Here is a 16470-nt window from a genome sequence, read left to right as displayed (position 1 = left end):
TACTCGAGATATTGTGTCAGTAAACCGTCTTTCTCTGTGGGGGAAATTATACTCTGGAATTTCCATTACCAATACAAGAAATGTGTCAGAGGGTTTCAACTTCCCGTTCTCAAGCACAGCACTTAAACTAAAAGCTGACAGTGAAGCAAATGTGTTATCAACGTAACTGGAGGAAAGTTTTATGAGCAGTGCAAAATAATACTGAAATAATCTCTGCAGGACTGTCTACAACACACGGACTGTGATGTGAGTGTATAATAATACTGTATAATCTCTGCAGGACTGTCTACAACACACGGACTGCGAGTGTATAATAATACTGTATAATCTCTGCAGGACTGTCTACAACACACGGACTGCGAGTGTATAATAATACTGTATAATCTCTGCAGGACTGTCTACAACACACGGACTGTGAGTGTATAATAATACTGTATAATCTCTGCAGGACTGTCTACAACACACGGACTGCGAGTGTATAATAATACTGTATAATCTCTGCAGGACTGTCTACAACACACGGACTGTGAGTGTATAATAATACTGAAATAATCTCTGGACTGTCTATAACACACAAACTGCGAGTGGGCATGCCATAGCAGTGAAGAACTGTGTAGAGCAAGCTCACTCAGGGAGCCGCGCACATGTGGGAAACTGCCCGGAAGAACACATTAACAAGCATAAGCACGTTTACAATTTTAAAAATAAAGAGATGGTTTGCCAGGATAAAACTATTCTGATTATTACAGAGGCATCAAAAATACCTAGACATTATAAATTTTCTTGTTCTCATCTTTATTTTGGAAGCATTTAAACCAAATTATATAGTTTTTAAAGTATAGAAAGCATTTTTATTAGAGCTTTCTGAAAAAAAATCTAGATTGTTCTAAATATCCATTATATACTTCCAATGCCTATTTTAAATGACCATAAAACAAAACTTAGTGCATACATATAAATATTTAAAATGTTCTTAAATCAGTGGTTTAAAATAAGCTCTCAGAAATGTCAAGTAATTCATGGAACTAAGTATTCATAAAAAATAGTACTTTTACTGACCACCTCCTGTAATTTCTAAACATGAAATACATGGATTGTAAGTATTTCTTTACTCCCTAATGAACTAAAATCTGTATCATACTGAAAATTGAAATACAGCTGGATAAATATATCAAATCTGTACAGATTTTCAAAAATTATTCCTGGCATTTTATAATTGGAAAAACATTTGTTTTAAAAACCTGTGTAAATACTTAAAAAATATCTGAATGTTTGCATGGGCTCCGAATATATCTTTAATAGCAGAATTCATCATTTTCTTTCTACCCTGACAACTGTTATCTTAGCATTTCTACCAGACAGCACTTAGGACAATTATTTCAGAAGACAATCTGATGCCTCACTGCCTGGGCTCAGGCTCTGACTATAAAATTTATTGGATATGTATATGTGTGTGTAAATGTATCCATATCTCCACAAAGGAATGTATGGAGCCCTATACATGCTAGGAGAGTGTGCCACTCCTAAGCTACATCTCCCTTTTTTCGTCCTTGATTCTGAGATGAGGTCTCCACGAGTCTCTCAGGCTTCCATTTAACTCACTCTGGATCAGGTGGGCCTTGGCCTTGTTACCTGGCTGACCCTGCCTGCGAGGAGCTGTGCCCCCAGCCACAGCATAATCGTTTACGCTTTGGTTTCGCACCTTATGAAAACAGTGCAGTAACAAGACCCACCTCACAGACTGTAATGAAGGATAAATGAGGTCACACATAGAGTGCTTAGATCTGTGCCTGGAATCCAATAAGATTGGCAGTGTGAGCTATTAACTTTTGAGATTAGAAATAAAGTTGCAGTGTTTCATTGAGAGAATTCCAATTCATTCTCCTAGAACTGACAGATATCTACTGCAGACGGGGCTAGTAGACACACAGCATGAAGCCTGGGTCCTAGAACTGAGGGATCTCTACTGCAGACACAGGGCTAGCGGACACACAGCGTGAAGCCTGGGGCACCAGGGCACAAGGCCACTGCCAAGGGCTTAGGGTTCACACAGATGTTCACAAACTGCTGTAAAAGGTGCCTCTGGACCTGGACCTGCTTCGAGCTGTGGTGATAAATTTTCTTAACTGACTCTGAACAACTTACTTACTTAGTTTTTTTTTAATCTCTAAGCCTTGATTTCTTAAAGTATAAAATAGAGATAAAAATCTAATTATCTCAAACACTGTAGAGAGAATACAGCACATAGCAGGTATACAATAATTTTCATAACAACCCAATGAGATAGAATTCAATGCACTTTGTAAAGTGCAGTTTATTAAAAGAGGAAATAAATTCAGTTTTTCTAGGAGGAGATAATTTGTCATTACTAATTTTTAAATATTATGCTAACACCATCAGATTAATCTCAAATCAGTTTGAAAAGCTCCACTCTAAATTCTCTCTACCCACATACATGCTGAATAGATTGTTTTTAAAGAGGCTAATACTTTGCTTACTAGATTATTATTATTATCACTAATAGATGTTTTGTTTTTCACTTTACCTGTCTGAAGAACTGTCTCAGGATCAACAGATGGAAGAAAGTTTAAATCCACAGACCTGAGAGACATTAAAAGAATCATTTTTAAATGCTGTACTATTCTTATAAATCTACTTCACAAATTGTTTTACACATAATACATGCACTCCAGAAAGATCGATGCTAACTTCTATGAGATCAATAAAAAGCAAACACCAATGTTCCTCAAGCTGCTCTATAATGTAGGAAGTAATTACTACCAAACTCATCTTAATGTTCCAAACCAGAGAGGAACACAGCAAAAGAGAACAATTTCCCTGAATGAAAATAAATGTACAAAATCTTTGATATACTATTTGCAAACCAAATTCGACAACACATTAAGAGGATTATATATTTAACTGCCAAGTTGGGCTGGCTTCAGAGCAAACGCAAGAATGGTTCAACATACATAATTAAGTAAGTGTAATATAGAACACACAGACTTAAGGACAAAAACCTCAACAGACAGGAGACAAGAGTTTTCACTCTCTCCATTCTTATTCAACACAGTATCTGAGACCCTAGCTACAGCAATGTAGAGGAGAAATAAAGGATATAAAAGGGAGAGAACAAAGTCAAACTGTCCCTTAATGAAGATGACATGGTCCACAATCATGTAACTAAAACACCTTTAGCAGGAGAGGAGGCAAAAATCAACCTACAAACATGACTAGCATGCATACACATATGCACGCATGCGTGGTATCCTAACAGTTACACTCCACGCCTTCCCTACTGTTGTCTTGTTTCTTGGGAAGCTTGATTCTGCCTTCACTTTCTGTAACAGGTAAGAAAGAAAATTCAAGAAAGCTAGAGAAGCTAAATTACAGATTAAAACCATGTTGCTATATGCTGAACTAAATCCTGCAATTTGTTAACTGACCCATGCTCTTGCCTCTTGGGTAGCCAAGATGCCTCCTGAGGGATAGATAGCACAATGAAGGTTGATAAAATTCACAAGAGATGGATGGGACTCTGTTACCTGAGTATGAAAAAAACCAAAACAATAACATTTGAGTGTGGAAGACACAATATTTTATTACTATTTCATGTAGACACGCAAGTCAGCATTTCCCAGCATTTCCTCAAAATATTAAAAACACCTTAGTAGAGAAGGAATGGAGCCCTGACCTATTGTCATCCAAGCATGCGGAGGTCTAAAGAAGCAATTAAACAGGCTTCTTTGATGCTGTGCTTCCTCAGAACCCTTAAGCCAGGTTTGCAGCCATCAGCAGAGATAGAATACAGCATTAAACTCTGTCCATCAATTAATTTTCCATGGGTACCCTCTTCATATGTACGTCTTTTCTGAGATATAAGTGTGTGTGATAGCTATATATGAATCACATATGTAGCCATATATATGTATTTACATTTTTATTTTATATGGTGTTGTGGAACTCTGTTTTCCAGGCAGGATATGCCAACTGCTATCTTGAAATAGAGCAGCTTTGTTACCATAAAGAGACTCCCATAAGACTAGCCCACTAACATTCTTCTGTGAGAAAGGAGGAGGGTGTATCAGACAGCACAAGAGGCTTACAAGAGGCTTCTCTCCACCTGCAGGATATACAAGGGGTTGGCACTTGGTAGACAGAAAATCTTTTCGTAATATAACTACCTATAAGCTTCCTATGGTCTTGGAAGGAACATCTCGCCCATGCACCCATAAGTAACCTAAATAAAATTGGTTCACCAAGCTAGACTGTGTGGAACCATGACTCTAGTGGGTCACGGGTGCTCTCTACTTGGGATGAAAAGACATAGTCCATGCCTCCAAGGAAGAAGTCACACAATATAGGCTATATAGAAGATTAACATTTGTGACTATTTACAGTATCCTCAATTAAACTGAAATTCAAACTACTTGTTTTTATATTCTGAACTTATTCTAATCAACATTTGGTAAAGTTATCATCCTTTTACATCCATGTAACCATGTTATGTCAGCTGACTGACACATGATCATAGGGTCCAAAGCAGGTTCAAGCCAGATGCAAGACTGTGTCAAGTCAATCCAAGTCAAGAAGACTGTGGATTCCTGCAAACTTCCTAACAAGAAAGCACAGTTCTAGTGACACTGACATCAACAGTTCAGGATGATTTGTATCTTAACGTGCTAAAGTTAGCCTTGGGTAGAAAGGAACCTGGTCCACCAACCAAAACGTGAAGACTGGCTAGGCCGTAAAGGCAATGGACACCCTGGTAAGGTAGTAAGTCTAGAAAGCTAGATTTATTGATGATACAACTCAACTACTATGTCAACTATGATGAAATGAGACACTCCTTCCAAGTATCATGTTTCAGGACAAGAATTCTATATGCTAGACATTTTGATACTAACGAATTTAAATAAAGTAGTAAGAATTTTATTTCAAGCAGCAGGTGTCTGCAGGAAAGGGCAAAACCAAGGAGAGTAGACAATGGCTTCATGTTCCAAGTATGGTCTAATGCTTCCCAGTGCAAGGAGAAAGGAACACAGCCAGGCTCATCAGAAAGTCCCCTTTTAAAGCCAACTTAAGTCCAATGAACGCTGTATGTGTAAGGCGAATGACCATTAGCTGTGTGTGTCAGGCCTGCAGCATGGGCATCCTCCACCAGACAACTCCACCCACCTTTCCTTCTCCTGCTCGTTCCCCTTATCACTTCCATTGTTAATCAGAGCAAGTTCATCTAGCAATGACGTAGACTCCTTCGTAAACTTCTCAAAGACCTGCAACAGGAGAGTGCAGAGACATACCATGAATAATCTCAAAATCAACACATAATAAGGACTTCGGGTAACAGCAACAGCACTATCAGTGGTGTTTCTCTTCCTTCCCAGAAAGTCACATGGTGCAGTTCAACCGCCAGAGAGCACAGCAGTGCACAGAGCCCAGAACAAAATCACACTGCAAGTAATGAAGAGCTTTAATGGCAACAGAATTTTCAAATGCAATAAATTATTCAAACTTTGTTTTTATAATTTATTGTATTATAATTTATAAATATAATACATAATAATGTAATTTATTCAAACTTATTTCCATTCTTATCCTTCTGTGGGAAAACCTATATCAATAACGGATTTTATAACTACATGAATGTTACTGAGAGCAGCTACTGCCACCTATCCTAATTACAGACCGTGTCCTCACCATACTCTATCACCAGTCAATACTGGTCATATTTAGCAGTCCAGAGTTTTTCAGACAAGTCTGTAATATATAGATAAATGACTTAAAACTTTAACATGAGTATTTCTGCGAAGGGATTCGACCACATCTGAACACAGGCAATAAAACAGACATACAGTTTTCCGACAGAGGTGTCACTGTTTAGATACGGCTATTCATTCAGGGCTAACCAAAGTTCCCTGAGGTTAGCACACACTCTCAAGAAGCTACTTCAGAGACCATTCTCTCCACAACTCAATAAAGCAATGCTGTGTGACACTGAGCAGCACGCCTCACAAGTCTGGATAAGCGGAAGCTGTCTGTCTGTCATACTGCACCACGGGCTGATATTACATGAGAAGTATCTTCTGAAAGGGCTGTGTCATCGAGACCACCTCTCAAGACACCGTGCTACCGTCACTCTACTTTAAGGGCAACCTTACCGGTCCTGATCCAATGGACACAGATAACACAGAGGGCTACTGTACCCTGCAGGGCTAATCTAAATGTTGCAGGTCTGTATTCATTTTGTCTTGCTCACAACTGCACAAGATAGTACTGTTACTATTACTGCCTTATAGATATGAAAACTAAGACATGGGAAATTAAACACATCAATGAAGGTCACATGCCCAGTTTCTAACACCAGGACGCTAGCCAAGTGACCCTAACTACAGAGTGTGGGCTCCGAACAATACAGTTCTCTGACATACACAATGTGCTTCTTTGTTTTTAAAAGAACAACCAACATCTTAGTTTACTAAAATGAGAAAGTTATTCACACATATTCATGTGTAAAGGCATTTGATTATCTTGTTTTATAATACTATACCAACCAGCCTCTTATTTAGCCAGTCCATGTGATCGTAGGTAAGACTCCCACCAAAGTCTTCTGTCAACTGGCATGGCTCTATGTAACGAGTCAACTTATTGGCAGACACTAAAATAACCTACAGAAAAAAGAAAAAAATACCAAGTAAACTATTAAAGTCTGGAGGTAAATAAGGAACTAGAATTAGGGTTAAAAAAACGTGCAATACTGCTTCAAAATAATAGCAAACTATCATTTATTATTTAATGCAAGATGTCAAATCAATTCAATTATGGTTATCTGCTAAAAAAAACTATCAAAAAATTCTGATGATATCAATATTGAAAAAAAAAATACGAGGAGCCTGAAAATATCTTCACTAACCAAAGATGTCAGTAAAAATAAACTGGGCTGAAACATTGAATGGTTTAACTCTGGGAACTTAAAAGAAACGATACTCTTCAGGCTAAGCCAAGAAAGGAAGTCATTCTGCTGAAAACCAGCAACAGAGGGAGGTAAACACAGGCAGCATCTTGCATAAGAGGGACCAAGGGCGGGTATACAGCAAGAGAGGGTAAGTTTCTCACTATGCAAACATCCCAGTAAGGACACAGAGAAAGTACAGTAGAACTAAGGGATTGAGACACAAGGATGAGGGCCAGTGACTGAGTCTCATTACCAAGGAACACACTGCTAAGAGAGCAGCCTTAGGGGGGAAACCAAGTCTGGATGTGACTGTGGAAATCCAAATGTCAGTTTGTGGAAATAAAGGCTGCAGATGGCAAAAGTGTGTTCAGTATACGGCAGGATGTTCACTGCAATGTGCTCCCGATGGGAAATGTTGCATCTGTCCAAGATGCGAAAGATGGAAACTGGGCTGTCCGAGAATGACAACAATGTGTACCAAAAACCCGAAGATTAAAAAGCTTCACTTGCTCGAAAAGCCCATAATCCCACAACCAACAACAGCAGGATTGCGTATTCATTTCCAGGAAGCAGACACTATTCACAACCTTCCTGTGCATGCACCAATACTCAAAGAATACGTTGGCGGATGAAAACAAAACAAAACTCTAACTAAATAAAACAAATTTCCACAAAACACTGCTAACAACATTTCCAAAATAGTACAATTTAATTTATTCTGAGCTGTATGAACTATGAGCGACCACAGTGCTGAAGCACAGATTCAGGCTGCCCCAAATAATGTGGCCCCATGAAGAAGCAGCTGCTAGGACTTTATAGACACAGAAGGGAAGAAAGTGAGTAAGTTAAGGCCTTTGTCAATCCAAGTTTTCTGATGATACCCTTAGCTTGGTGGAAACTCAGGGTCTGCTGTTAATATATTCTAAAGGTTGTTACCTGTAGTTGACAGGACAGTGGATCGGACACAAGGCTGAGCTACTCAGGGGGCTAATGATGGCCCAAAGTAATTTGGCTAGAGATCTGTACCATTTTAACTCTCCACAAAATTCTGATACACGTCTATAAAAACTAAAAACACTAAATATCACCAAGGGTGTTCTTGACAAAGGAACATGAAGAACACCTCTGGTCCTGCGTCTCACTACTGGAGACTTCAGAGAAGAACACAGATTTGAGTAAATATACTATTATTATGAACGTTTACACATAAAAGAGGGGCGGAGGCAGCACTCTGATTCCCAGTGTCTCGGAGGACAGGATCAATGCCAGTTTGAGTCTTGTCATTATCACACAGATACTGTCCTCTGGGCAGCAATATCTGACGGTCACTGGGGACGTGCTGCTGAGGGGCAAAAGGAACTTGACTTTACTACTAGAGAAAAGGAAGCTGAGCAAGTAGGTATAGATTTCACATGGGCCGGATTTGCAGAGAAATACTGAGGCTAGCAAGGGAAGGAATCTTCGGTGGACAATAAAGGGCACTGCAAAAGTGCACAGGAAAGAGATCACTAAAGGGGAAAACTAAAGAAAACAAGAAATCCCGTGGGAACAATGAACAGGCCAGCTGATTGACAATGTGGAAAGCTGATAACAAAACTTCGTTATATTATACATAATTCTGTAGAATAAAACACTCAGTCATACTTATAAGAACACCAGTATTTGTAACAAACTTATACTGTTAAAAATAAACAGAATATCTACACAAAGACATAGGCTTCTTTTATAAAAGCCCATATTACTCCAAGAAAAATAATTTTCGATTAAATAAGAATGAATGTTGAATTTAATTCTATCTCTAAGCTCTAAGTACCACTTAATAACTGGTAGTGAACTTCCCTTGAAAGTTGAATATGTTTAGTGGCCAAATAACCAGCATTTGAAATTACTCCCATTTCTTTAGGACATCAGGCTTTTATTTATTTATTTATTTATTTATTTATTTATTTATTTATTTATTTATTTTTGGTTTTTTTCGAGACAGGGTTTCTCTGTGGTTTTGGAGCCTGTCCTGGAACTAGCTCTTGTAGACCAGGCTGGTCTCGAACTCCCAGAGATCCGCCTGCCTCTGCCTCCCGAGTGCTGGGATTAAAGGCGTGTGCCACCACCGCCCGGCCGACATCAGGCTTTTAATAAGCACTTACTGACTGGGTAAATTTCAGAACTGAGTCTCTTCAGTGTCTAAGAGGAATGGCACTGATATAAAACGCTTCATTCATTAAACACTTCCGTTCCAAGTCAAACATCTATGACGTCAGACCAAAGCTGCTGCTTCTTTTATCCTCTGAGATGCTAGTGACTGTTCATTCGCAGGGGCAGGCACCTATGCTAGCAGGGTGTGACAAAGGATGTGACCAGGCTTCCTTATCCTGTGCACAGCCTGAGTCTGAGCGGCTGGCGCACCTGCTCACTTCATATTCGCGCAGAGTCATGTTTTCTGCAGGCCCCTAGCTATGAACTATGGAACTGTGCTCGATCTCCCTTGTGCCAACTGCAGCATCCAGGCTTTCTTGACCTCAGCTTCTTGGGATGTGACTTCCCACCGAAACTGTTAGGAAAATAATCTCTGGACTAGCGAGAGCCATCTTCCTTTAATTGGTAGCACACATGGCTCCACTAATGCCACACAACAGTCAAATCCACCAATGACAAAGCTGCAAGAACAAGTGGGGAGAAATACCTGTTTTCTACTTGGTGTATAGAACAAGTATTGCTGCAACCAAAGGAACTACAGAGAAACCTGAAGCCTGTGGTGCTCTGGGAAAAACAGTAAGACAAAGCCAAGAGCCAAATCAACCCGGGCTACTGGACTTGACACCTCCCCTCACTGCTAAAACACAAAGAAAAGGTAAGTGGGTTAACATGCACACACAAATGCTATTTACCCCAATTTTTACTATCTTAAAATGCCCAATATTCAATTCAGAATAAAACGAAAGAGCATACAAGAAATACCACAGTCCCTACTCAGAGCCAACAGTATAAAGAATAAGAGACACAAGTGATCACGTGTCAGGTAGCAGGAACATGCAGACAGCTATAATGCAGAGACAGATGAGAGATCACCAAGAAGACAAAGAAGACTCATCACTTAGAGTCTAAGGGAGGCTGGATCCTTGGATATCACCCCAAGTGCCAAAATCTAAAGATATTCAAGTAGTCTATGTACAGTGTCACTTCATCTGCATAGACCCCACATAAATCTCTTGCATGCTTTCAATCAATCCTAGCTTACTCATACCTAATGACATGCAAATGGTAGAGAAACGTGGTTAAAGAGTATGGTTTAGGCACAAACGCTATGTCTAATACAGAAAAAAGTGTGTGTATGTGTATGTCTAGGTTTTGTGTGTGTGCGTCTGTCTGTATATGAGTCTGTCTGTCTTTCTTCTTGCCTGCCTATCTGTCTGTCTGTACAATGCACACGCCAACATAAGTGGAGGCCAGAGGACACCTGGATAGATTCCTCAGAATCTCAGGTGCCAGAGGACACCCTGGATAGATTCCTCAGAATCTCGGGTGCCAGAGGACACCCCTGGATAGATGCCTCAGAATCTCGGGTGCCAGAGGACACCCCTGGATAGATGCCTCAGAATCTCGGGTGCCAGAGGACACCCCTGGATAGATGCGTCAGAATCTCGGGTGCCAGAGGACACCCCTGGATAGATGCCTCAGAATCTCGGGTGCCAGAGGACACCCCTGGATAGATGCCTCAGAATCTCGGGTGCCAGAGGACAACCCTGAATAGATGCCTCAGAATCTCGGGTGCCAGAGGACACCCCTGGATAGATGCCTCAGAATCTCGGGTGCCAGTCAACCCTTTTTGTATGTCTGTTTACTTAAACACAGGGTCTCTCATTGCAATCAAGGTCACAAGCAAGCCAGACTGGCCGTCCAGCCAGCCTCAGGGATCCATCTACGCCCATCTCCCCAGGACTGGGTTTTTAATTATGTGCCACCATGTCCAGTTTTTCACTTGGGTTCAGAACTGAAATATGGTCCTTGCTCAGAAAGCGCTTTTAGCGCTGGAGCCATTTCCTGATCCCAGAAGGAACTTTTCCAAATATTTTCATATGTGACTTCAATCCATGAATGTGAATATGGATGGAAGGCTGGGTACACAAGAATCAAACAGAGATGCCACATAGCAAAACCATGGCAAGAGATGAGGAAATTTTCCAGTGGTCTTCTCAACAAACTCAGCACAATCAAACACAGAGTCTGAAAATGGATCAAAACTGAAAAAAATTCCAAAAGAGAAAACACCCAAACCAGGCTAGGACAAGCTCCATAACAGAGCACCTGTCTACCACTCACAAAACCCTGGGTTCAGTCCCCAGAACTAAATAAATAAGAAGGGGACAATATGAGTTTAAAATCAAAGAGAAGACCAAGTAAGAAAAGTGAGAAAATTTCTAATCATCCAACATGAATATAGTTAAAATAGCAGAAATACAGAAATCAGGGCACAGAGATATTTCAAATCACAGTGTCAGAGAATTTTTAAACTGGAGGACACAGTTCAGGGACACAAGAACTATGAAGACTACCAAATAGGATAAGCACCAAATGAAAGATCTACACATATGAAATCAAAGTGCTGAAAACCAAAATCAAAACGAAATCTTGAAGGTGGCCCAAGGGAAAGTGACCTAAACAAACAGGATCGAGACTAATAAAACTGTAAGAAAAACCTAAAAATAAGCATGGCATATGGCCGACAATACACTCTATCGTCCACTCTGAGGTCCAGAGTGGCCTCCCACTTGCCACATTTCCTCCTCCTCATCATTGGAAACTTTAAATACACAGGGTTCAGTTATGCAGGAGTTAATAAAGAGTGTACAGATGGAGATGAAGCTTTTACAGTGTATGAGGAAGACACAATCATCTCACAAGTGTGTGAGCGCGGAGTATATACAGCTGCAGTACCGCAGTACAGCACAGAGCTGGAGCTTGTAAGTAACTAACAGAACACGCACAGCAATGTCAGTGAGATCTACTTCCAAAGGCGCAACTCTTTTTTATAAGGATTATATTTACCTCAAAGCCAAGTCTATCCTTTTCTTTCCAAAAACAAAAGTGGGTTACTTTCTTATCCCAGAATTCATCTGGCTTCACTACACATACAAGGGATACCTCAGCCGGAACAACATTCTGCAAAACATAGAAGAATAAGCACAAATTACACATGCGAATGACTTACTAGATGTACAAATCACTAGACACTTGCGGTTATGCTACGATACTTGAAAACAAAGTCAAATAAGAAAAGAAAGCCAAAGAAATTCTCCAAACTTCAAAACCTAAGTGGCAATAAAGAAAGACAAGCTATTTAGAAGCTTTCGAACAGTTCTAAACAGACCGTATGTATCAATGACATTTGTTATACACAGTATCCCTGCTGAAAGCATGTTTAGAGTAAACCACAAGACTTATATTTTAGGTAAGAAACTATTAAAATATGTTTTTCTAAGGCACAGGACAAATGTTTTCCAATACCATCATCAAGAAGAATTTCTTCAGGAGATGAGAAATCCATTTTCTCACAAAGTTGGTTTCTTATCTGCCATTACATAAAAAGTCAGGGTTCTTTGTGATCAGTAACTGGGAGAAGACAAACCATCTTTCCATACAACACAGTTTCACATTTTCTAAAACGACCAAGAGTGGTAGTTAGCATTATTAACTTAAGTACGTCTTTTTAATCAGGAAGCTGCGCAAACGTCTAACCTGAAGAAACCCCTGCAATCTACTCATTTCTACTCCGTTCTGTTAACATCCCAAACTAACTTCCTGAAATACTCTGCAAAGGCCTCATTGCTTTACACCGTCTGGGGTCACAGCTGCTAATGCAGTTCAAGCTGGATTCCTGCTGAGTCAGACCTGACTGTGCGCCTCTTCCTGGCATGCTCCTCCACCATCGCTGAGCTCATAGATCCTAGAACGCAAGTCTGAACCCGCCTCACGTGTTTGCCCCTCCACTCCCTCTGCTCAGGGTGTTCTTCATTCTGTGTCCTGAACTGAGGGCTCCCTCCTTAAGGAGGCTTTCCCTGCATCTAGGGGGTGTATGTATCTGTGACTGTCTGTGTGCATCTATGTGTAAGAATATATGTATCTGTGTCTGTGTGTGTTATCGGTAAGTGTGTGTGTAATTGTATTTATGTCTGTGTGTCTGCGTGTGTATCTACGTATAAGAATGTGTGTATACTTCTGTGTGTGTCTGTGTGTATGTGTATAAAAGTGTGTATCTGTGTTTGTGTATTTGTATATGTATCTGAGTGTGTTATCTCTGTGTGTGAGTGTATCTGTGTTATATATCTGTGTGTGTACATCTGTAAGAGTGTATCTGTGTTATCTGTATTTGTGTATCTGTATAGTGTGTGAATCTGTGTGAGTGTATCTGTGAGTTTATCTGTGAGTGTAGCTGTGTGTGTACATCTGTAAGAGTGTATGTGTTATCTGTATCTGTGTATCTGTATACTGTGTGAATCTGTGTGAGTTTATCTCTGTGTATGCATCTGTGTGTGTATATCTGTGTGTGTATATCGGCGTGTGTGTGTGTCCACATTCATCACAGCTCTCACCACCAGTTAATGCTTCTCATTCATTTCCTTAACTGCCCATTGCCTGACTCCTCAACGGCACCTAGGCTTCCCAATGGCAGGTACTTATCTATGAATGTCATTCTATACCTCAGTGCCTGACACACAGAACCCATTCCAACAATATCTGTTAAATAGTTTAATCTTCATTAGCAGTGGATCTCATTCAAGTAACTGTAGCTTAGAGCTGGAGGTGATGAAGGCAGATCAGAAGTCAGGTGTGTCTGACCCAGTCTCGCCACTTCAGAGGCTCTGGACCAGGTCACCACATGACTTCTGGAATGTCGGGATGAAGAGTATATTAGACTTTGAGGGCCCGAGAACCTCTTTTCCAACTATTCAGTTCTGTGGTGGAGAGTTTGCAAATTTTGTGCACGGTCAGCTCCTGATATTTATTTAAACCAAAAGTCCAACCACTATTCTAAGCCATCGAGGACCGCACCAAGTTATAATTTTTTGGAAAGAGACGGAAAATGATCTTTCCACAGCAGCATGCCAGTGTTCCTGTAATGACTAGGATGTCGCTAAGGTAAGCAGCATGAACTCGGCTGTTTCAGAATCCTTATCACAGAGGCTGGGAAGTTTAGGGTGTAGTTTCTTCAGTTACTGACCTATGGAAAAATCAGTATTTCTAAGCCATTGCACAGGAAAATTATGAGAAGCAAGGGAAACAAGGCTCCTCTTTCAGAATATTAGTGATAGGCAGACTTCTCTCACGGAGCTGGGGAAACTACCAAACATCTGACCCCAGCCCAAGATCAAAGCACCGAAGTCACTTCCTGAATAGAGATAGTTAACGAGGAGAAAATGGCCAAGGGAATTCTGGAAAAGTCAGATATGAGTCAGTCTAAATGTCTACAAAATTATCCATCAGGCAGAAAGCACAGCAGGGATTAAGTCTACCGACTGTTCCACAGAACTGCCACAGATCCAAGTGCAGATCATAGCAAGTCCCAAGGGCTCACCAGCAACAGGTGAGTGTCACGATGAAAGGAAGAACACATGACCATCAACAACAGACTGCTCACCTAAGTGGAATTTAACGACTTTTTCAGAGAAGTCTCGGGTTGGGAGGCCACCACACGTTTGGCAGAGGGTTTGCTGTGGGGCACCAATTTTAGAAACCAGTCCTCTGAGGACACCTCTTTATCTCAGGACAGAGCCCAGTGAGGATGCATTTAAGTCTTATCCTTAAGAAGGAAGCAACAGGGGCTAAAGAGAATGCTCAGCAGCGAAGAGGTTGCTCTTCCAGATGACCCAGGTTCAATTCCCAGCACCCAAATGATAGCTCACAACTCTCTGTAACTCCAGTCCTAGGGGACCTAACACCTTCTTCTGGTCTCCTTGGTCACCAGGCACAGATGTGATGCACAGACATGAATGTAGGAACTACATCCATAAAGATTAGAAAAAAACAAATAATGGAGCAATAGGTAAACAATCTGGGACCACTTCAGACGTGTGGAAAAAGCCAGGGCCCAACACTTGGGCTTTGCCAACTTCTAACGTTGTGAGGCTGAACTAACGCAGACAGTATTGAGTCACGCTAAACTCTGACACCAAAGTTAAAACCTGTAATTATCTCTCCTTGTTGCCATCCCTCAAATCCTCTCAACCCAACTGTCCTAAGCAATGGATGAAGCATGACACAGGATTCTCCCAATTGAGGATTTAAAGCTCAGTCCCATTTCTCTGTGCGGCCCTAAAGGAGCAGCCCGCCACTGCTCACGCTCAGACTGTCTTTTATGCCACTGATACTTGCTAAAACAAACACATGCTACCTGTTCCTGCTGAATGAATTGTATTTTCCCCAAATTAGTCTACCGATGCCTTTCACTGAATTTGGTTCATTTGGGGGTGCCACACAATAGCTCCCTTTCTGGAAACTTCTAAGGAAGACCAGATACCTGAGAGCAGCCCAACCCTTGGGATGTTTCCGTGTCACATGACAATGTAGCCTTACAGAAGACAAGGGTTTGCTGAGTCTCTGCTCCATGCTTGAGACTGACAAACCAGTGTGAGGGACATGAAGAAATACAGGACGAGACGCCCCGCCCCTACTCTGCAGACTTAGTGGCTGTTTATTAAATGTGAATTTACAAGCTGTTAATAATGTTCTAAAGATACAGCTATGAAATAAATTCTGGGATATAAATTCTTAGTATGATCATCACAAATCCTAAATTTTTATTTTTATTTCTTTGTGGGTTTTGTTTTCTTAAAGCTGCCACTAGCATATAAGGCTCACCTGCCAAACTTTCTCAAACTTGACTTGTCCATCCTCGATTCCCATATAACCAATAAGGAGCCCGGGGGGGGGGTAGGGAGGGAGACCCAGAAAGCACAGCACACGGAGCAGCCAGGTGAGTCCTGTGCTCTCAGTCTTCTCACATGACAACCACAGGCTTTCTTGCTCAGACTACTGCAACACGCCAATCTATTTTCAGCCTTTAAAGCTTGTACAGGCTCAACTTTTTATATATTTAAACATATAAAAATTGAATTTAAGCAATCCAATGGCACTGTGTGAAATCTCTTTTCAGAACTGAGTCACTGTTGAGAAGCCTGGGCATGAACTGATAAATAATATGTACTTGTAATTTTCATCATGGTACCGTGATATAAAATGGAAAGCATCTCCTGAGTGACAGACACAGGACCAAGAATCACCTGCAGCATTAAGACGACTGTCTTCACCACATTCCACTGAGACTTCCTGCCGTCCACGATCACAGTGAATCCTCTGGCCTTACATTTCTCACTGAAACAAAACACAATTATGGGTGTTAAACGAGGTCTAGACTCTCCCCTGACCCTGAAGGAAGAAGGCAAAAGCTTTATAGCAGATGGGGTACAAATCACCTCGCTTGGTCTGACCTACAGTATCAACCGATAAAATTCTCCAGAGTA

General features: G+C 40.8%; 1 protein-coding gene across 8 annotated transcripts in view; it reads right to left on the bottom strand.

The window, feature by feature from the left end:
• Positions 1 to 16470, bottom strand: part of Sestd1 (SEC14 and spectrin domain containing 1) — an 89378-nt gene that overhangs the window by 26214 nt on the left and 46694 nt on the right. For 6 of the 8 annotated variants that reach the window (XM_075984788.1, XM_075984782.1, XM_075984783.1 and 3 more), the window contains 5 exons: positions 16231 to 16321; positions 11999 to 12112; positions 6555 to 6668; positions 5179 to 5276; positions 2546 to 2601 (listed from right to left, as the gene is read on the bottom strand). In XM_075984788.1, coding sequence (XP_075840903.1) covers positions 2546 to 2601; positions 5179 to 5276; positions 6555 to 6668; positions 11999 to 12112; positions 16231 to 16321 — 473 coding nt within the window. The remainder of the gene's footprint in view (positions 1 to 2545; positions 2602 to 5178; positions 5277 to 6554; positions 6669 to 11998; positions 12113 to 16230; positions 16322 to 16470) is intronic. The other 2 variants (XM_075984787.1, XM_075984786.1) reach the window with 1 other exon arrangement.

This window comes from Microtus pennsylvanicus, chromosome 9 (genome assembly GCF_037038515.1).
Source record: "Microtus pennsylvanicus isolate mMicPen1 chromosome 9, mMicPen1.hap1, whole genome shotgun sequence".
In the NCBI taxonomy this organism is placed as follows: Eukaryota; Metazoa; Chordata; class Mammalia; order Rodentia; family Cricetidae; genus Microtus; species Microtus pennsylvanicus.
This window is presented reverse-complemented; position numbering and strand designations above follow the sequence as displayed.